Below are 22,725 nucleotides of genomic sequence, written 5' to 3'. Positions count from 1 at the left end.
TTTATTAATTGGGCCTAATCAAGCCACGTCAGCATCATTAATGTTAGACACAGAGTTGTCAGTAATGCGGTGTGCATGCGGCGGTGATGTGTAAATCAGTCATGTCAGTCATATCAGCTGCTTCAGTATTCAGTGTTACTCAGTTGCAGATTATTTGTCCAGCGCTGTTCACCGTAATTACAGTTCCACAGCAGCTTTCCAGATGATGCACATCATGATATCAGTCTGCATCAGAGAGCTCAGCTGTCGTGGTGCACAGTCAATACACACAGTTACCCTGCAGCTATACAGCATATAAACCTTCTGCTTACCTGCTGCATGGAGGGCGCCATAGTGACCAGTGTCTTCAGGTAGAATGCTTAGAACTTGTTGGCGTGGGTTTCCTCCACAGTCCAAACACATGCGCTATAGGGGAACTGATCAACTACACTGGCCGTAGTGTATGAGTGTGTATGGGTGTTTCCCAGTGATGGGTTGCAGCTGGAAGGATATCTGCTGTGTAAAACATATGCTGGAATAGTTGGTGACCCCTGATAAATAAATGACTAAGCTGAAGGAAAATGAATGAAGGAATGAGATCTAACATTCCTATTACCTAGTATCAGTGAACTGGCATGATGAAGATGATGATGATGATGTAGAAGATGATGATGATGATGATGAAGATGATGAAGATGATCATGATGATAAGGATGAAGATGATGATGATGATGATGAAGATGATGATGATGATAGTGATGATGGTGATGATGATGATGATGATGATGATGATAGTGATGATGGTGATGATGATAATGATGATGGTGATGATGATGATGATGATGATAGTGATGATGGTGATGATGATAATGATTATGGTGAAGATGATGATGATGATGATGATGATGAAAGTGATGACGGTGATGATGAAGATGATGATGATGGTGAAGATGATAAAGATGATGATGATGATGAAGATGATGATGATGAAGATGGTGATGATGATGATGATGGTAATGATGATGAAGATGATGAAGATGATGAAGATGATCATGATGATGAAGATGATGATGAAGATGATGATGATGATGAAATTGATGATGGTGATGATGAAGATGATGAAGATGGTGAAGATGATTGTGATGATGGTGATGATGATGATGATGACGAAGATGATGATGATGATGATGATGGTGATGATGATGATAATGATGGTGATGATGATGACGATGATGATGATGTTGATGATGATGATGGTGATGATGATGAAGATGATGGTGATGAAGATGATGGTGATGATGATGAAGATGGTGATGATGAAGATGATGATGATGATAATGAAGATGATGGTGATGATGATGAGGATGATGATGATGATGTAGATGATGAAGATGGTGATGATGATGGTGATGATGATGATAATGATGATGATGATGATAATGATGAAGATGATGGTGATGTTGATGATGATGATGATGATAATGATGAAGATGATGGTGATGATGATGAGGATGATGAAGATGGTGATGATGAAGATGATGATGATAATGAAGATGATGGTGATGATGATGATGATGATGATGATGGTGATGATGATGATGTAGATGATGAAGATGGTGATGATGATGATGATGATGATGATGGTGATGATGATGATGTAGATGATGAAGATGGTGATGATGATGGTGATGATGATGATAATGATGAAGATGATGGTGATGATGATGATAATGATGGTGATGATGATGAAGATGATGATGATGATGAAGATGATGATGATGATGAAGATGATGGTGATGATGATGAAGATGATGATGAAGATGATGATAATGATGAAGATGATGGTGATGATGATGAAGATGATGATGTAGATGATGATAATGTAGATGATGAAGATGGTGATGATGATGATGATGAAGATGGTGATGATGATGATAATGATGGTGATGATGATGATGAAGATGGTGATGATGATGATGATGATGGTGATGATGATGATAATGATGGTGATGATGATGATGATGATGATGATGATGATGGTGATGATGATAGTGATGATGGTGATGATGATGATGATGATGGTGAAGATGATGATGGTGATGATGATGATAGTGATGATGGTGATGATGATGAAGATGATGGTGATAGTGATGATGAGGATGATGATGATAATGATGGTGATGATGATGAAGATGATGATGATGAAGATGATGTTGATAATGATGATGATGATGATGATGATGATGATGATGATGTTTCAGGATGAAGGTCATGATGATGTTTTCCATGTGTTAGCGGATATAAACATAGAGTGGGCCGTAAAGAGCAGCTGCTGGAGTTACAGAACAATTGTTCTGGGTCTGTTCTTGTCAGGCTTGGAGGATCCTGTGTTTCTGCTACAGATTCTCTTGTCAGTCCTGCTGCAACTACAGCTCCAATTTCATGCATGTTAGAGAGAAAGACAGAGGTGCTCGCAGAAGTGTGTGTGTGTGTGTGTGTGTGTGTGTGTGTGTGTGTGTGTGTGCTGAGTGTTGTAAAGGCAGCAGTGATTGGTTAAGCAGGAGCAGAGTGCTGGAGTGAGAGATTGGAGTGTTGAATCCCTGCTGTGAGAAACAGAGCCGATCTGCCACCTAGTGAACATGTTTTTCAGACACACACACACACAATTCAGTTTCTGCAGAGTGTGTGTGTGTGTGTGTGTGTGTGTGCAGCCGGCGAGTTATATAACGCAGACAGGGCTTTATTTCCTCCGCTGTGCTGTGCTGTGCTGCTCTGCCGTCAGCGCTGATGTTGTGGGTGTGATTCTGCTGATTTGCATAAATCATTCTGTGTGTCCTCAGATGATGGAGGGCGGGGCTTGTGTGTTGTGGGTGGAGTCTGGGATTAGAGAGGATTAGCTCAGAATTGATGAAGGATGAGGATGAGGAGGAGCTCTGATGATGAACTGCAGATTTGTGTTGCTGAAGCGGCAGAGTTTACATCTGACTACATTCACTGCTGCGCACGCAGTGTGTGTGTGTGTGTGTGTGTGTGTGTGTGTGTGTGTGTGTGTGATCTCCCAGCATCCCTCAGTGTTCTCTGCTAATGCGTGTCTGTTTTCCTCCTTCAGTTCCTGCAATCATCTACAAGGTTTCAGAGGACATCACTGTGAACGAGGGCAGCAACGTCACCTTGACATGTTTAGCCAATGGGAGACCAGATCCTGCCATCACCTGGAGACTGCTCAACCCATCAGGTGAGAGACAGCCAATCAGCTAACCCTAATCACATCTCAATAAGCCACAACACACTCACAACAACCCAAATCACCTTACCAACAACTACCCTGGAGACCACTCTAAAATAACAACACCTGCAACACCTTAACTCACCTAGCAACACCCAAATCACCCTAGCAACACCCAAATCACCCTAGCCACACCCAAATCACCCTAGCAAAACTCCAAATCACCCAAGCAACACCCCAAGTCACCTACCAACACCCCACATTACCTAGCTACAACCCAAATCACCCTAGCAACACCCCATATCCCCCTAGCAACAACCCCAAATCACCCTAGCAACAGTCCAAATCACCCTAGCAACGCCCCAAATCACCTAGCTACAACCCAAATCACCCTAGCAACACCCCAAACCATTCTAGCAACACTCTAAATCAACTAGCTACAACCTAAGTCACCTAGCAACACTCCAAAACACCTAGCAACAATTTAAATCACCTAGCAACAGCACCCCTGAGGGTCAGACCTGTTGAACACACCTGCCGATCCCCCTGTCAGTGTGTGAGGGTGTGTCCAGCTGTAGTTCCCGCTGTTTCTCGTGTCCTTCAGGAAACCTGCACACACACCCTGACCTGGATTCTGTCCGCATGTTCTCCATCTGTCAGACAGGAAGTCGAAAGAGTGTCAACGTGAGTGATGCATGTGGAGCAGTGTGTGTGTGTGTGCGTGCGTGCGTGCGTGCGTGTGTGTGTGTGGTTTCATGTTCACAGCGTATCTGTCGTCCAGAAGATCTTCCTCATCGACTGCTGCAGACGCGCTGGGAGCTGCATTTACTGAGGAGAGCTGAGCGCTGTTTAAAGTATCGACCCGCGTGTGCGTATGTGTGTGTGTGTGTGTGTGTGTGTGTGTGTGTGTGTGTGTGTGCGCGCTCTGGATCGATGCAGTGATGTCTCCACAGAAGGTCAGTAAAGGTCAGAGACGGAGGCCTGTTAGCTGCTGTATCATTAATCAGGAGTTATCAGCGTAACATTAGCCTAGCGCTGACCTCTGACCCCGCATTAACTGCTCCATTACGAGCTGATGCTTGCTGGACATCATTATTCCCTTCATAAAGACTGCTGCTCTGTAGAGTGTGTGTGTGTGTGTGTGTGTGTGTGTGTGTGTGTGTGTGTGTGTGTGCGCGCGTGCGTGTGCGTGCATGCGTGTGTGCGTGCGTGCGTGCGTGTGTGTGTGTGTGTGTGTGTGTGTGTGTGTCTGTGCGTGTGTGTGTGTGTGTGTGTCTGTGCGTGTGTCTGTGTGTGCGTGCATGTGTGTGTGTGTGTGTGTGTCTGTGCATGTGTGTGTGTGTATGTGCGTGTGTCTGTGTGTGTGTGCATGTGTGTGTGTGTGTGTGTGTGTGTGTGTGTGTGTGTGTGTGTGTCTGTGCATGTGTGTGTGTGTGTGTGTGTGTGTGTCTGTGTGTGTGTGTGCATGTGTGTGTGTGTGTGTGTGTGTGTGTGTGTGTGTGTGTGTGTGTGCATGTGTGTGTGTGTGTGTGTGTGTGTGCATGTGTGTGTGTGTGCGTGTGTGTGTGTGTGTGTGTGCATGTGTGTGTGTGTGTGTGTGTGTGTGTCTGTGCATGTGTGTGTGTGTGTGTGTGTGTCTGTGTGTGTGTGTGCATGTGTGTGTGTGTGTGTGTGTGTGTGTGTGTGTGTGGTTGTGCTGAACTCTGCAGATTTCCTGGTTTTCCATAAATTAGTATTCGCTAAATAACAGCACAGAGCCTCACTGTGGTAAACCAGGCTCATGAATAAAACATGAGTATGCAAATGAGGCTTGCTCTGCTCAATACTGTGCTGTGGAGCACTTCCTGATTAACGGTGACCAGATCAGTCTGTGTGAGATGAACAGATGAAGGGGTCGGGGTGTCCCAGTTCTCTTCATCGTGAAGGTGTGGGGCTGCGGGGAAGGGCTGATTATTCAGGACCACACTCGAAACCAAGGGCGTGATTATTTCCCAGAATCTGAGGTGTGCAGTACTGAGTTACATACATGTACAAGTGAAGTCAAAGATGTGAACTTTTACTCCAGTAAATGATCAGAGATAAGTCAGTACTCCTCTACATCTGCCGCTGTTCCTCCGCTACTGATGATGAACATGACTCGTGTCACGTGTTTGTGTATCGCGAGGCGCTGCACTGGAGAGGTTGTGTCGCGAGAGGTTGCTATAGAGACGCGTCTCCTGCTTTCGGTTACAGCGCACACACTCATGTGGGAATGATGGCTGAAGTAAAGGAAGGTGTGCGAGTTTATTCTGCGCTCACGCCGTGTGCGGTTCCGAGAGGACGCTCACGCTGTCTGTGCAGTGAGTATATCTGACCAGCTCAGCCGCTGCCTCACGTTCAGCCTCACTCCAACATGTCCACAAGAACAGTTTGATAATGTGATGATGCTGTTCATCAAACTGACCTCACAACATGTACATGAGGAACAGCTCCAACCTGAAAACACAGAGGCTCAGACTCAACATGACCCACATTTGAACCTGATTAACGCAAACTATGGGAACATTATATGCATGAAGTAAGAATAATGGGGGTACAGCGGTTAGCACTGTTACTACACAGCACTCAGCTCTCTGGTTTGAGTCTCGGCTGGGTCAGTTGGTGTTTCTGTGTGGAGTTTGCATGTTCTCCCCGTGTTGGTGTGGGTTTCCTCCGGGTGCTCCGGTTTCCCCCACAGTCCAAACACATGCGCTATAGGGGAACTGATCAACTACACTGGCCCTAGTGTATGAGTGTGTGTGTGTGTGTGTGTGTGTGTGTGTGTTTTCCAGTACTGGATTGCAGCTGGAAGTGCATCCTCTGTGTAAAACATATGCTGGAATAGTTGGCGGTACATTCTGCTGTGATGACCCCTGATGAATAAAGCACTAAGCCAAAAAGAAATTGAATGAATGAATGGTCAGCATTATTACCCCCCCCCTGTATATTTTACCCCAATTTCTGTTTACCAGAAGGAAGATTTTATCAACACAAGACATATCTTCTCCATGATGACAGCACATCATATTAGACTAGATCTTCTTCAAGACACTAGTGTTCAGCTTACAGTGACATGTAAAGGCTTCACTAGGGTAATCAGGGTAAAGTTAGGGTAATTAGGCAAGTCATTGTATAACAGTGGTTTGTTCTGGAGACAATCCAACACTAATATTGCTGAAGGGGTGAATAATATTGAGCTTAACATGGTGTTTAAACATTAATAACTGCTTTTATTCTAGCCCAAATAAAACACATCAGACTTTCTCCAGAAGAACAGATATTAGAGGAAACACTGTCAACAACTCTTTGCTTTAATAAGTGTAAATATTTAAAAAAGAAAAATTCAGAGCAGAGCAGATAATTCTGACTTTAATTTGACTTTAACTGTATATATATATATATCTCGAATCTGATTGGCTGATAGCCGTGGTATATTTAGGTAATTTCCGCATCCGTACAGCCTCTTTACCCTTTGTGTATCACTCCGCCCACACACAGCCAGGAACAAGCAGAGACTCTACAGTTTGACAAACATTACTGCTGTTACACAACACAATACACATTTGAGGCTGTTTTAGTGCAGAATGAAGCTGTTTATATTGCAACTGTACACCTGTTTACAGTGTCTGCTGTAATGCTAATGCTGTTATGGTGTGTTTACATGATGAATATGGCCACTGTGTACATGCGCAGGACAGTTATGATCTTATTGTCACATTATTTGGTGAGGATAACATGATATATGCCTTCAGTGATGTCCTGAAGATAAACACCTGAATAACACAACTGGAGTAACTCGGTCAGTGTCTGATCTCACATGAAGCAGGAGCGCGTGATGACCCATGATGACGTGTGCAGGTGCTGTAGTGCTGGCCATTGCTCAGGGGTACATTATGAAGCCCTTCCTCTTCACACTCGGGTCCAAGCGCCAAGGAGAATGGGTTCAAACACAGAGTTGGGATTGGGCCTTGCTGTGCTGGAGCTGATGTGAATGTGCTGATCTGCAGTACTGGTGTTCTCTGAGTGTCTCCAGTGCGCCCTCTGCTGGAGCAGATGCAGAACCACAACCCATACTGATGCTGCTCTCTCTCTCGCTCTCTGTGTGTGTGTGTGTGTGTGTGTGTGTGTGTGTGTGTGTGTGTGTGTGTGTGTGTGTGTGTGTGTGTGTGTGTGTGTGTGTGTGTGTGTGTGTGTGTGTGTGTGTGTGTGTGTGTGTGTGTGTGTGTGTGTGTGTGTCAGCCGAGGCTCTGGATGTGGGCGAGTATCTGGAGATTTCGGGGGTCGTTCGCTCTCAGGCGGGACGCTACGAGTGTAAAGCCAGCAATGATGTCTCCACACCTGATGTCAAATACGTCAATGTGGTGGTCAACTGTGAGTATCAGTGTGTGTGTGTGTGTGTGCTGTGAGGGATGTGTGGGTGTGTGGTCAGTGTGTGTGCGCGCTGTGACTGATGTGTGTGTGTGTCCGCAGACCCGCCGTATATAAAGGATGTGCGCAGCTCGGAGACGGCCGTGGGTCAGGCTGGAGTTCTGCACTGTGAAGCGTCCGCCGTCCCACAGCCTGAGTTTGAGTGGTACAGAGACGAGCGCAGGTACACACACACACACACAGTGACACACACACACTGACACACACACATGCAGACCAAACACTGACCACACACACACACACTAATGTTAAAGCGTTAGTTAGCCAGGAGGGTTTTCTATATTTTACAACATTCTGCTAACCTTCCACAAACACTCAGCTAATTCAGGTAATGTTACTGCTAACGTTCAGCTAACCTTGAGCTAACATTGAGCTAAAATTCAGGTATATTACTGCTAACATTGAGCTAACATTCAGGTAATATTACTGCTAACTTTCAGCTAACATTGTGCTAACATTGAGCTAACAGTCAGGTAATATTTTTCCTAACGTTCAGCTAACATTTTATTAACATTTAGCTATCATTGAGCTAACATTCAGGTAATGTTATTCCTAACAATCAGCTAACATTCCACTAACGTTCAGCTAACATTGAGCTAACATTCAGGAATGTTACTGCTAACGTTCTCCTAACATTCAGCTAACATTAAGCTAACATTCAGTTAATGTTACTTCTAATGTTCAGCTAACATTGAGCTGACATTCAGGTAATGTTACTCCTAACGTTCAGCAAACATTGAGCTAACATTCAGGTAATGTAACTCCTAACGTTCAGCTGACATTGTCGAAACATTAAGATAACCCTAACATTAGCTAACAGTGTTCTGTTTCCCTGGCTTGGCTCATGCTCTCCACACAGTTCTCTGGTGTTCAGCATCAGAGATCTGACCTGTCTCTAGATTTACTTCCGACGTCTTCATACAGCAGATAGTGAACGGCTCACTGAGTTGAATACTGTATGTGTTGCGCTCTGCATGCAGTTACACTTATATTTTTATGATATTGATATAATGAAAGGTTTGAATATTCTGGAGCCCCGTCTGCTTCTGTACATGTGTGACGCTCCGCAGCAGACAGAACTGGTGTACATTAATCAGAGCTATGGGGTGTTCTCCTGCTGAAGTGTAGTGTAGATCAGTCATCGGCTCTTCATCTGTGCTCAAACATGAGTCAATAAACACACGAACCATCGTTTTCCTGACAGTACTGAGAGACACCCGATAGTCAAACTGGAGTAGACATGTAGAATGTAGATAACTTCTGTACATTATGATCCTTCAGTGTTTATGTGTGTTCATCAGTTGTGTTGATCAGTAAGTGTGTTATGAGGCATTATGGCTACAGTATGTGTCGAACAGCAGTGGAATATGAGCAGTGTAATTCAGCAGATCGTCCTGTTTTAAACGTGCTCCTGTATATTAATGTCCATATATTAAACACTGCGCGCTCGCCGCTGTTTCATTCACTCTCAGCTCCTCGTCTGAACTCTTCATCAAGTGAACTGATAGTATTGAGAATATCTCCTGTGAGAGTATCGTTATTAGCCAGCGTTTCTGTTCAAGCCTTGATTTTTCAGGCCTGTTATGATTTAATTTCCACAGTAAACTCTCTCTGTCAAACATTCAAGATTAATTGATGCTTTATTAAACATCAGCATCGCGGCTTTGACCAAAAGAAGGATGAGTCTCATATGTGAGGCTGAACATCCTCAAACACAGGAGAGTACTGAACATCAACATACTCTTCTGCATTACAGTCTGCAAACTTTGTGGGAACTCCCCATGTGTGCAGCGTCTGCATTATTGATGCATTATTGGTGGATTATTGGTGGATTATTGGTGAAATCAGACAGATTACGCTCATAATAAGAGACAGGCCTGGTCTGATGATAACTGTCTCTATTTCTGTAATCCAGACCATCATACAGACATAAGGTTGGGCTTATTTAACTCAGACTACATATCTACCAATCACTGATCACCTTTCAACTTACTAGCCACACACTAGCAACCACTTACGACACATTAGCAACTGTCCCATAGACTTCCATTTAAAAGACTGCCATTGACTTTACATTGGACATGCTAACCTCATACTAATCATACTAGCAACATGCTAACCTCATACTAATCATACTAGCAACATGCTAACAACATACTAATCATACTAGCAACATGCTAACAGCATACTAATCATACTTGCAACATGCTAACAACATACTAATCATACTAGCAACATGCTAACAACATACTAATCATACTAGCAACATGCTAACAACATACTAATCATACTAGCAACATGCTAACAACATACTGATCATAATAGCAAAATGTTGTAACAACATACTAAGCATACTAGCAACATGCTAACAACATACTAATCATACTAGCAACATGCTAACAACATACTAATCATACTAGCAACATGCTAATAACATAGTAATCATACTAGCAACATGCTAACAACATACTAATACATACTAGAACCATGCTAATTTATTAGCAACTGCCTAGCAACTAGTCAGAACACCTTAGCAACCACCTAGCAACACCTTAGCAACCGCCTAGCAACCACCTAGCAAGGCCTTAGCAACTGCCTAACAACACCTTAACGACCACCTAGCAACACCTCTGCAACCACTCAGAACACCCTAGCAAGCACCTAGCAACAACTTAGCAACCACCTAGCAATGTCTCAGCAACTGCCTAGCAACACCTTAGAAACCACCTAGCAATGCCTCAGCAACCGCTCAGAACACCCTAGCAACCACCTAGCAACGTCTTAGCATCTACCTAGCAATACCTTAGTAACTGCCTAACAACCACTCGGAACACCCTAGCAACCACTGAGAACACCTTTGCAACCGCCAAGCAGCTCTTTAGCAACCACCTAGCAACACTTAAGCAACCATCTAGCAATGCCTTAGCAACCACCTAGCAACCAATCAGAACACCCTAGCAACACCTTAGCAACAACCTAAAACATCTTAGCTACCACCAAGCAACACCTTAGTAACCACCTACCAATGCCTTAGTAACTGCCTAGCAACCAATCAGAACATACTAACAACCACCTAGCAACACCTTAGCAACCATTTAGTAACGCCTTAGCAACCACCTAGCTACTTTATAGCAACCACTTAGAACACCCAAGCAAAACCTTAGCAATGACCTAGCAATCTTAGCAACAACCTAGCAATGCTTTAGCGTCCATCTAACAACCGCTTAGAACACACTAGCAACCACCTAGCAACACCTTAGCAATGACCTAGAACACCTGAGCAACCGCCTAACAACCACCTACCAATGCCTTAGCAACTACCCAGAACACCCTAGCAACCACCTAGCAATGCCTTAGCAACCACTCAGAACACCCTAGCAACCACCTAGCAACATCTTAGCAACCACATAAAACACCCCAGCAATGCCTTCATAACTACGTAGATCTTAGATCTCTAAGCGACACCTTAGTAACCACCTGGCAACACCTTAACAACTACCTGGAACACCCTTGCAACTGCCTAGCAACCACTTAGAACACCTTAGCAACCGCCTACCATGCCTTAACAACCAGTCAAAACACCCTAGTAACGCCTTTGTTACCGCCTAGCAACAACTCAGAACACCTTATCAACTGCCTAGCAACACCTAAGCAATCACTTAGAACACCCTAGGAACCATTAAAAAACACCCTAGCAGCTACTTAGCAACCACTCAGAACCCCCTATAAACAGCCTAGCAAGAAACACCAATCCAGACTAGAAGCCAGCGAGCAGACAGAGTTATGACGGCTTCTTAAACCTCTTCACTCATTTAAACTTTGCATCTTCAGACTCTCAGACTCGACTTTCTGCAGACACCATACAGTCTGCCTGCCAACCCCACTGATCCAGCAATATTCAGGCCTGACTTCATGAGGAGATACCAACTAAATGTGTGTGTGTGTGTGTGTGTGTGTGTGTGTGTGTGTGTGTGTGTGTGTGTGTGTGTGTGTGTGTGTGTGTGTGTGTGTGTGTGTTTGTGTGTGTGTGTGTGTGTGTGTGTGTGTGTGTGTGTGTGTGTGTGTGTGTGTGTGTGTGTGTGTGTGTTGATCAGGCTGTCCAGTTCTCAGAGTCTCACCATTCAGGTCAGCGGCTCCCGCACGGTTCTGGTGGTGGCGAACGTGACGGAGGAAGATTACGGAAACTACACGTGTGTGGCAACAAACAGACTGGGAGTACACAACGCCAGCGTGTTCCTCTACAGTGAGACACACACACACACACACACTCTCAGTCACACACTCTGATACACACACACACACACATGTTGGTTGGGTGGTGATGTATATGCAGTATGCAGCACTGGTTATATTATCCCCCCCCCCCCTAACCCCTCACAGCCCCCTGTAAACATGTTGAATGTCTGAACCCCCTGCTCTGTGCACGGGTGTGAATCAGTGTTTGTCTGATTTCTCCTATTTGGCATGTGGGTCTCTTTAATGTTTCTGATCATCAAACTAATGTCAACATCATTCCCATATAGTCAACACATCCTGCAGAAACTCCTCAGCCCTGTGTGAGAGTGTTTCCCCCTAATAAGCGGCTCTGCCAGCGTCAGCAGCTGCTCCTGCAGTCCAGTGTTCTCCGTAACTCACTGTGAGTGTCCAGCGCCGTGCAGGAGATCTGGACCCCTCATCTCTGCAGAACTACTGTGACTCTGACACAGTGGAGGGGTTTAAGCATGATCCACCTCTTCATGCCACGGTATCTCAATTGGATTCAGGTCAGGACTTTGACTAGGCCACTCCACAGTCTTCATGTAGTGGTTCTTCAGTCATTCAGAAGTGCGCTCGCCGCTGTTGTGTGTTTGGATCATTGTTCAGCTGTAGAACCCGAGCTCTCTTCATCTTGAGGTCTCTCACAGACGGTTGGGTGTTCTCCTGCAGGGAGTTCTGGTCACAGCAGAGTTCGTGGTTCTTCTTTCTCTGAAACGCAGTGTTACTATATGACAGTGTGTCTGGTCTTATACAGGGTTTCCCCAGACTCCTGGCCATCATTAAAGTGTTTTCTGGCCAGACTGAGTCGAGGTTCTGTGTTCTTTCTGTCAGCAGTGGTGTTTGTCTTGACCTCTGCCAGTCTCTTCTGTTGGTGGAGTCATGAGCAGTCGCCGTAACCGAGTCCTGCAGGTCTGTGTTGTTGTTGTTCATCCTCTGTGTCCTCTTGGATGAGTTGTGGCTGTGCTCTCTGGGTAGTTCTGGTCGTCTGGCCACGTCTCCACTGCTCTGAGTTCTGCTGTGTGCAGATAATGTCTCTCGCTGTGCTTCACTGCAGTCCCAAAGCTTTAGAAATGGCTTATAACCTTTCCCAGACTGGAAGATTGTCCTTTGAATTTCTGTGGATCTCAGACTCTGAGGATCTGTTGGTCTACTTGACTTTGTCAGGCAGGTCCTGTTTAAGTGATTTCTGCATGGTGAACAGGTGAGACCTGGCTGTGGATGCAGATGCAGAACTCAGGTGTGGGAAAGCAGAGGTCAGTCATGGTTTAATAGGGGGAAAACACTAAGGGTGTACTCACACTATGTACAGCTGCCTTGAACCGGGCCTGGGCACGCTCGTCCCTCCTCCCGTCCCCCCCCGCAACCCACACTCACATGACATTCGGGCCTGAGCACTCTTCGTCATGATGATGCGCTGGTCAGTAGAGAAGCGCTCTCGCTCAGCTCAGTGGACTCTTCTTCAGGGATTTGGGTTTAGTGGTGTGATATGCAGAGACACACAGTCAGATCTCCTGCTGAACAGATCCGCCACTGCTGACGCTCAGAGTCCATCATGACGTGTTGCTGCTGCAGGAGTGAGGAGCTGTGCTGAGATCAGCTGTGCTGCAGTGAGGGCTGGAATAATCTACAACAGTGAGTGTTCACTAAACAGTGAGCATGATTAATAATCCAGATCACACAGATCTTACAGTCACGACTCGTCTTCAGTTTCAGGCTCAGGTGCTCTCTCCACTCACACACAAGCGCACCGCATCTGAGCCCAAGTGAACCGCGCTCTGGCACACCTCTTCCAACCGGGCCAGAGCCGGCCAAGTGAACCGTGCCTGAGCCCGATTCAGTGCCTCACACTTCTCTAATGATCTGGGAAACGGGCCTGAGCACGGTTTGGACAGTATAGTGTGAGTGCGCCCTTATTCACACAGAGCTGAGTAGTTCAGGATTTAGTTTTCCCTTAGTAATAAACACCTTAGCAACCACCTAGCAACACCTCAATAATAAAAACCTTCATGTCCAAACTGCAGGATGTGTTGACGTGTGTTATCTGGGACTGATGTTGACATTAGTTTGATGATCTGAAACATTACAGAGACACACATGTCAAATAAGAGAAAGCAGTAAAGGGGCAAACACTTGTTCACACCGGTGTGTGTAGTGCCGTACCATCACCAAGAGAACTGATTTAGATTTTGTAAAGCTGCTTTAAAAACAATATCTATGAACAATAATGGACAAATAAAGTGAATTGAGTTAAAGATAACAGTTATACTACTGTCATTATACAGAAGCCTGCATATATAAACCACATAAACCAGTACACAGATACCAGTGGTGGAGAGAGAACTGCACAATCATACTCACGGTAAAGCAGCATCACTTGCCTAAACATGCAGTGCAGAGTAACAGTGTCTGCTGTGAACATCACTCAGAGGATGAGCAAACAGTAGAGCTTCAACAGCAGTAGAGTGTTACGCTGTGTAAAGCTGATGTGTTTACATGTCATATGTGGAAGTGTGTAAACGTCACGTTCTGTAGTGCATCTAATGATTGTCCAGCAGGCACACAATGTCATCAGACGCTCATATTAGCTTAGATTTAGATTGGGATGTCAGGTGACCAAAATTCTGTCTCTAGCAATAACGACATTGAAATGATGTTGATATTTGGTTGTTGGAAAGTGGCCAAAATCCAACGTCAAGCCGACATCTTAAACCAGCATCATATTGACGTCAATACTGACATTTATTCATCAGGTATGGCAACCGAAATCCAACATCTAATAGACGTCATAGTGGTAACGTCCACACAACGTCAAGCTGTGACATCATCAGACGTTGATATTTGGTTGGTTTTAGGTTGGATGTTGGACTGAGTTGCAGCGTCCCCTTGACATTAGGGTACAACATCAGTCTGACATCATGCTGACGCCTTGTGCTGCTGGGTGTTTAAGGCCGTTTGGGTCATCATACAGTAAACATCCGCCATCTTCTCATCAGCAACATCATCTAATCAGTCTCTGGGTCAGTGTGCAGAGATTTTGGACATCTTCTTGAACACTTTTAATGCTTCCAAACAGTTTTCTGCAGTTGTGAGTGGCTCATGTGTTGAGGTAGATCATTATGAGGGGATTTGCCTTCTACAGTATGAGTGATTTGAGTGGACAGGAGAAACAGGACTGATTCCTCTAATCACCACAGACGAGGGATAATACAGGAGTGCTGCAGGATGAAGGACAGTAGTGGAGTAACAGCACTGATACTGCACTAAACATGAGCTCAAGGGAGAGTAAAAGCCAGCGGTGTGAAGCCACTAATTACAAATACTCAAACTACTGTCATTAATTACTTTTTCTCAGAAATTGAAGTTTGTTGAGTCGTTTTAAAAACGTGTGCTTTTACTCTCACTAGAGCTCATGTTTACTGCAGTATCTGTGCTCTTACTCTCACTGCTGTCCCTCATCCTGCATCACTACTGTATTATCTCTCGTCTATGGGAATTAGAGAAATCAGAGGAATGATTAATTAGAGGAATTAGAGAAATCAGTCCTGTCCACTCAAATCACACATAGAAGGTAAATCACCTCATAATGAACTACTTCAACACATGTGCACTTTACAATGCAGCAAACTGTCTGGAAGCATTAAGTGTCCAAGAAGATGTGCAAAATCTCTACACGCACTGACCCAGAGACTGTTTAGATCAGGGATGCCCAAACACAGGCTGTTTCTCAGTTCCAGGAATGCAGAGAGCGGACTTGTGTTCTTGTGGAGAGCGGTGTTGCCAGGTGTCCTCGGAAGAACAAACTCGGGAGAGCGCGAGGGCAGAGAACGCGTCCTTTGAGAAATGATGCTGCGTTCTTCCTGATGGTCACATGACCTTCAAATAGTAAATTATTTAAAGATTACAGCATTCATACAGGGATTTATTGTTTTCTGCCTTTTAAAAATATATACTTTGCATAAAAACATTATCAATATACTCTGCACAATATAAATAAAACAGATTTCAATGCGAATTTCAGCAAACAAACACCATTAATGTGTTTATTCCTTTATTAAGATGTTCATGTTAATATTTACCTTCACCGTTTCATTTAGGGGAAACTCCTGAGGTAAATAAGTGATATCTCTGAACTTTAATAATAAATCTAAATAAACTGCAGCGCTTCCCACCTCCAGTCGCAATGACTTCTGGGACTTCCAGAGCGAGTTCAGTGCTCAAGTCTGCATCAGTGCGTCCTCGATATCAAGAACACATCCAGGAAGTTTCACGCGTCCTCCGTACTTGCGGTCTTGAGTATTGGAACTGAACTTTGGCAGCTGATGATGACGTTACACAAGAACACGAGGACGCAAGACCGCTGAAAAACGCATATTGAGAAACAGCCACAGTCCTGGAGGGCCGGTGTCCTGCAGATTTCAGCTCCAACTTGCCTCAACACACCTGCACGGATGTTTCTAGAAAGCCTATATGAGCTTGATTAGCTAGCCCAGGTGCGTCTAATTGGGATTGGAACTAAACTTTGCAGGACACCGGGCCTCCAGCACAACCTGAAACACACCAAATATCAACGTTTAATGATGTCACAGCTTGACGTTGTGTGGACGTTACCACTATGACGTCTATCAGATGTTGGATTTTGGTTGCCATACCTGATGAATAAATGTCAGTATTTGACGTCAATATGATGCTGGTTTAAGATGTCGGCTCTACATTGGATTTTGGTCACTTTCTAACTACCTAAAATCAACCAAATATCAACGTTATATGAGGTCATTATTGGACATCAAAATAACGTTGTCCTTAGACACTGACTAGACATTGATTTTTGGTCACCTGACATCACAACCTAAATCTGACCTAATATTACATGATTATGACATTGTGTGCCTGCTGGACAATCACTAGATGCACTACAGAATGTGACGTTTACACACACACACACACACACACATAAATTACATGTAAATGCATCAACTTTTAACAGCGTAATACTCACTACTCACTACTCATGAGTACTTTTAAAAGAGCTACTTTTTACTCCTACTTTGAGTAATATTTACAACAGGTACTTTTACTCTACTCACACTACATTTTAGGCAAGTAATGCTACTTTTACTTCAGTATGCTTTTTCAGTTCTCTTTCCACCACTGGTAAAAGCACACAATTGTAAAACTACTGAGTAAAGCACAATTGCTGAGATAAACTACACAATTACAGTACTCTGAGTGTTTGTATTGTGTTACTTTACACCACTGACAGATACACTCACACACACAGACAGTCACACCGATACACTCACACACACACTAGTGTACTTCAGCTCATCCACCAGCAGAGGTCGCCATTCAACAACATCTGAATCTAACAGACCTGTGTGTGTGTCTCTCTCTCTCTCTCTCTCTCCGTGTGCGTGTGTGTGTGTGTGTGTGATGTCTCTCTCTCTCCCAGAACCAGGGATGGGGCGGGACATCAACTCGGCGGGCTGCATCTGTCAATCACTCTGGCTCCTCCTCCTGTGTGTGTCCTCAGCTCTTCTCCAGTGTTAATGATCAGTCGCTCTGAACACACTCGGTCGCCTCAGACTGTTCACTCGTCATCACACTCACCGTCACGCCGGGCCGGACCACACTCTGACTATCAGGACAGAAGACCAGAACACAGAGGAGAGGAGAAGAACTGAATATCCTGCTTTAACCGCTTCGAGATTTACTGACTTCCAGTGAGGCCTGGGGTGTGTGTTTCCGTCCGTCCGACAGTCTGAGAGCGTGTGTGTGTGTGTGTGTGTATGTGTGTGTGTGAGTGTGTGTGTCCTGACAGATAACTGGAGCCACGCCCTGATCTTCAATCATCTCTGAATGCTGAACGGCTCATTTCCCCATTGACCTCTGCAGCCTGTGGCCAAACCTGCCTGATGTAAACTAATGAGAGCGCTCGAGTCGTCTGAGTGTGCTGAGTGTGACTAGTGAAGAGGGACTGGAACGTGTGTGTGTGTGTGTGTGTTGTGTCGGACTCCATTCTGCTCTTTCCTTGCATCTCATCAAGAGTTTATAAGATCAGAACAATCACTGGATCAATGAGACGCTCATGCTGCGTCACCTGTGTAGCTGTGTCTAACCCCGCCCACATGTCCAAATACAGCCCTAACCCCCCCAATCCTTTGGTCTGTTCTACATGTCTAACCCCGCCCACATGTCCAAATACAGCACTAACCCCTCCCACACCTCTGGTCTGTTCTACATGGCTAACCCCGCCCACATGTTCAAATACAGCACTAACCCCTCCCATACCTCTGGTCTGTTCTACATGTCTAACCCCGCCCACATGTCCAAATACAGCACTAACCCCTCCCACACCTCTGGTCTGTTCTACATGTCTAACTCCGCCTACAAGTCCAAATACAGCACTAACCACTCCCATACCTCTGGTCTGTTCTACATGTCTAACTCCGCCTACAAGTCCAAATACAGCACTGTATTCCACTAATATAATTAGTCCCACCCAAATGTAAGCTCGCCCTAATGTCTAAATACAGCACTAAACCACTCCCACTGATACTTTCCAATGTCTTAATGTACGGTTAAGGTTAAGCGTGTGACCAAATATGGCACTAACCCCTCCCTCATCATTAGTCCCTCCCACTTGTGTAGATGTGCCCACACCTTCCAAATACCCATGTGACCAAATACAGCACTAAGATTCTCCCAGTTGTAACTCCACCCACACTACCTAATACACCACTAAACCCTTCCCACATGATGATCCCGCCCCCTTGTTGCCACTCCTCTGATTCTTCCCAAATGCTCAACTTCGCTCATGTGACCAAATACTTCTATCACCCAAAAATAACTCTGCCTATATCCAAATACAACTCTAAACCCCTCCCACTTGTTTGTCTGTGGCCACACCTCTGGCTCCTCCCACATGCCTGGCTCCTCCCAGCTGGCTTCACACCAAACGCAGAGCTTCGTGTCCCTCGCTCAACTGTACTCGCGGTGTTTCCCGCTCACGCAGATTTCCTGCTCTAGTTCTAGTCATTTTCTTAACTTGCATTAAAGGCGAAATTAAGGCAAATTTTGCATACTTTCGTCAAACGTGTCGCGCATTCGGCGCCATTCACTGCAATAACTCGTCTCTGTTTGTGCTTTTGCTTTGACACTGGATCTGTAATTTACTCGCACAAATACTTAATTCTGCCTTTGGTGTGAATCCACCCTAACCCCTCCCCCCACACATTATAATTTTCTCCCAGTTGTAACTCCGCCCACTAACACAGCAGTAACTCCTCCCACAGGCGACTCTGCAAGCGTTCTTCAGGGTTTCTGGAAAACTTGTATTATCAGCAGTTTCTCCAAGTGTCCACACAAATGTCCAAATACAGCACTAACCCCTCCCATGTCATTGGCACCTTCCACTTGTGTAGCCGAGGCCACGCCTCTGTTCCCTTTCAGATGTCTAACTCCACCCATAAGACCAAATATACAGCACTGTATTCCACTAATATAATTGGTCCATTTCAAATAGCATGTGACCAAATACAGCACTAAGATTCTCTCAGTTGTAACTCCACCCACACTACCTGTTAACCACTAAACCCTTTCCACATAATGATCCCACCCACTTGATTACCTGTGGCCACGCCTCTGATTTTTCCCAAATGTTAAACTTCTTCCATGTGACCAAATACTACTATCACCCAAAAATAACTATACTATATCCAAATACAACACTAAACCCCTCCTATTTGTGTGTCTGTGGCCACACCCCTGGCCCCTCCCATATGTCTGGCTTCACACCAAACACACAGCTCCGCTGTAGTCAACTGTAGTCGCGGTGTTTCCCGCTCATGCAGATTTCCTGCTCTTGTTCAATTTTTTAAAATTGTGTAAAGACGTAATTAAGGCGAATTTCGCATATTTTCGTCAAACGTGTCGCGCATTCGGCATCATTCACAGCAATAATTCGTCTCTATTTGTGCTTCTGCATTGACTTTGTATGTAACGAATACTTAATTCTGCGTTTGGTGTGAATCCGCCCCTAACCCCTCCCTCCACAACATCATATTCTTCCAGTTGTAACTCCGCCCACTAACACAGCAGTAACTCCTCCCACAGGCGGCTCTGCAGAGTTCTTCAGGGTTTCTGGAAAACTTGTATTATTAATGAAGTTTCTCCACTGAAAGTGTTTAACGATGTTTAGCGTGTGTCGTGTCGCTCCAGCACGACCGCTGATAACCCTCCTCCCACCGCGTGTTTCTCCGTCCGCCGTATGAAATGTTCGACACCAATGAATGCTCGTCTTCATCCGCCGCTCACCTCCGTCTGTCTGTAAATATTCTTTTGAATGTCTTCACGCGGAAACGAAGCGCATCTTCGTTCAGGTTTCTCCGTCTGTAGTTCTGCGGTGGCGCTTTGATGCTTCCTGTAACAAACTCAAATTAGATACTAAACTAAGATTTTTACTACAAATATTTAAGTATTCTAAACCTAGATTTACCTTTGAAGCGGCTGCACTACTATTCTTATTTATAGAGATGGATCTGTTCATTAGTTATTATAATAGTAGTTGTACAGAGATGAGCTGAACACTCCGACTGCCAAACGATTAGAGCTCCTGTTATATATTTAATCAAGCCATTTTAGAGAGGATTTATGACCCGCGCACACACTACTTTTCTTTGTTGTTGAATTGATAAAGCATCTATTTAGTTTGTTTTGGTATGTAGACGCGCGCACACACACTGGTTTATTTTGTTTTGGTATGTAGACGCGCGCACACACACTGGTTTATTTTGTTTTGGTATGAAGACGCGCGCACACACACTGGTTTGTTTTGTTTTGGTATGTAGACGCGCACACACACACTGGTTTATTTTGTTTTGGTATGTAGACGCGCACACACACTGGTTTATTTTGTTTTGGTATGTAGACGCGCGCGCACACACTGGTTTATTCGTGGTTTCTCCTGCTCGTAAAGCAGCGTTTCTGTTCACGTTTACATTTGAGTATTGGAATAATCCAGCAGTGAGATCTCCACCCACAGCCCTTTGATTGACAGCTCTCTCAGCCAATAAGCTTTCAGCATGTGCGCTCTTGATTGGATGAAACCGCTCGTCTGGCGTGTGTCTGATTTAAAGGGCTAGTCGCGCGTCTCCTGTCTAAAGTAAATCGAGCTGCAACGCCAATATTTGGGTTTGATCCAATCCAAAGTCAAGCGTCCTGAACTCCACACAGGGCCGCAGTGTTTTGTATCTGACGAATGTCTCACTGCAGTGTGTGTGTGTGTGTGTGTGTGTGTGTGTGTGTGTGAATACTCCAGTGAGGATCAGTTCACTTTATTTTGGCCATGTTCAGTGTGTGTTTTATTGCCGATGCTCTCTGTAACCTGATAAGAAGACGCTGTGTTTTCGTGGATCTGGAGAATCTCCAGTAGTTTTGATCGACATCTTCATGAAAGCAATGGACATTTTCTAACTCGTCTTTATTTACTCTGAAGTCATTTTTGAAGCCCTTCTGCACTGTACAGTCCTCATCAGATGTTGAGAATGGAAATCGTCATCTGAATTTGATGTTTTTGAAAGTGGGATTAAGAAAAACATAAATAAATGAAAATGATTGTAATTTTGGTGCGAAATGAAGATTCTGAATTCTGTTAATCATGTAACATGCAAATAAAGGAATATAACGATTGTTAGATCTCCCTTTAAATGCTCTTCCTGTGGTTATTGATATGGATTTATTCTAGAAAAGTGGCAGATTTAACTTAGATATAATAGTACTGGGCGGCACGGTGGTGCAGTGGGTAGCACATTCGCCTCACAGCACTCAGGTCCCTGCTTCGAGTCTCGGCTGGGTCAGTTGGTGTTTCTGTGTGGAGTTTGCATGTTCTCCCCGTGTTGGCGTGGGTTTCCTCTGGGTGCTCCAGTTTCCCCCACAGTCCAAACACAAGCGCTATAGGGGTTCATTCGCGGTGGCGACCCCTGATTAATAAAGGCACTAGCCAAAAAGAAAATGAATGAATGAATGAATAATAGTACTAATAATAATAGTAATTGAGTGATCATTCATTCATTCATTCAGTTATTCAATTATTTATTTTCCTTTGGCTCAGTCTCTTATTCATCAGGGGTCGCCACTGCGGAATGAACCACCAACTATTCTAGATTATGTTTTACACCAGGGGTATCCAAAGTCGGTCCTGGAGGTTGCCTGGAAGTTTGAAGTATAGCTAGTAAGAGCTTGATTAGCATGTTCAGGTGTGTTTGATTAGGGCTGGAGCTCAACTCCCCAGGACACCGGCCCTCCAGGATCGAGTGTGGACACCCCTGTTTTACACAGTTGATGCCCTTCGAACCCACGCCAACATGGGGAAAACAGGCAAACTCCACACAGAAACACCAACTGACCCAGCCGAGACTCAAACCAGCGACCACCATGCCGCCCCTATTGAGGAGTTAATTACACACAATTAAAGCAGTGGGTTATAAATGATATGAGCCTACAGTACATGTATGATAATTATTCCACTGCATGAGGAAATGGTCACGTCCACTCAACATCAGCTCAAGTCTCGAGTCTTCAGTAGTATCAGACACCAGTGCGCAGTGTGTGTGTATTAATGCGGTACAATACTTTCCTCTGTTAACATTCATTTACATTCAAATGAATGAGCAATTAAAACACTTCTAAAGCATTTAATCTGTTAATGATAATAGTGCTTAATGGAGCCTGACATGACTTAATGAACAAGCAGTGCAATAATTAATGAATGCATTAACTACTGTTACATAATCAGACCCTACTGGAAAGACATGTCTGTG

At 44.6% G+C, this 22,725-nt stretch overlaps 1 protein-coding gene across 3 annotated transcripts in view; it reads left to right on the top strand.

Annotated features, from left to right (window-relative positions):
• Positions 1-21,613, top strand: part of lsamp (limbic system associated membrane protein) — a 163,815-nt gene extending 142,202 nt beyond the window's left edge. For 2 of the 3 annotated variants that reach the window (XM_073923240.1, XM_073923241.1), the window contains 5 exons: positions 3,089-3,214; positions 7,463-7,594; positions 7,694-7,814; positions 11,746-11,894; positions 17,358-21,613. In XM_073923240.1, coding sequence (XP_073779341.1) covers positions 3,089-3,214; positions 7,463-7,594; positions 7,694-7,814; positions 11,746-11,894; positions 17,358-17,455 — 626 coding nt within the window. In that variant the 3' untranslated portion in view covers positions 17,456-21,613. 3 annotated transcript variants of the gene reach the window in all.
• The last annotated feature ends 1,112 nt before the right edge of the window (positions 21,614-22,725 follow it).

The sequence above is a fragment of the Danio rerio genome, chromosome 15 (assembly GCF_049306965.1).
Source record: "Danio rerio strain Tuebingen ecotype United States chromosome 15, GRCz12tu, whole genome shotgun sequence".
NCBI lineage: Eukaryota > Metazoa > Chordata > Actinopteri > Cypriniformes > Danionidae > Danio > Danio rerio.
This window is presented reverse-complemented; position numbering and strand designations above follow the sequence as displayed.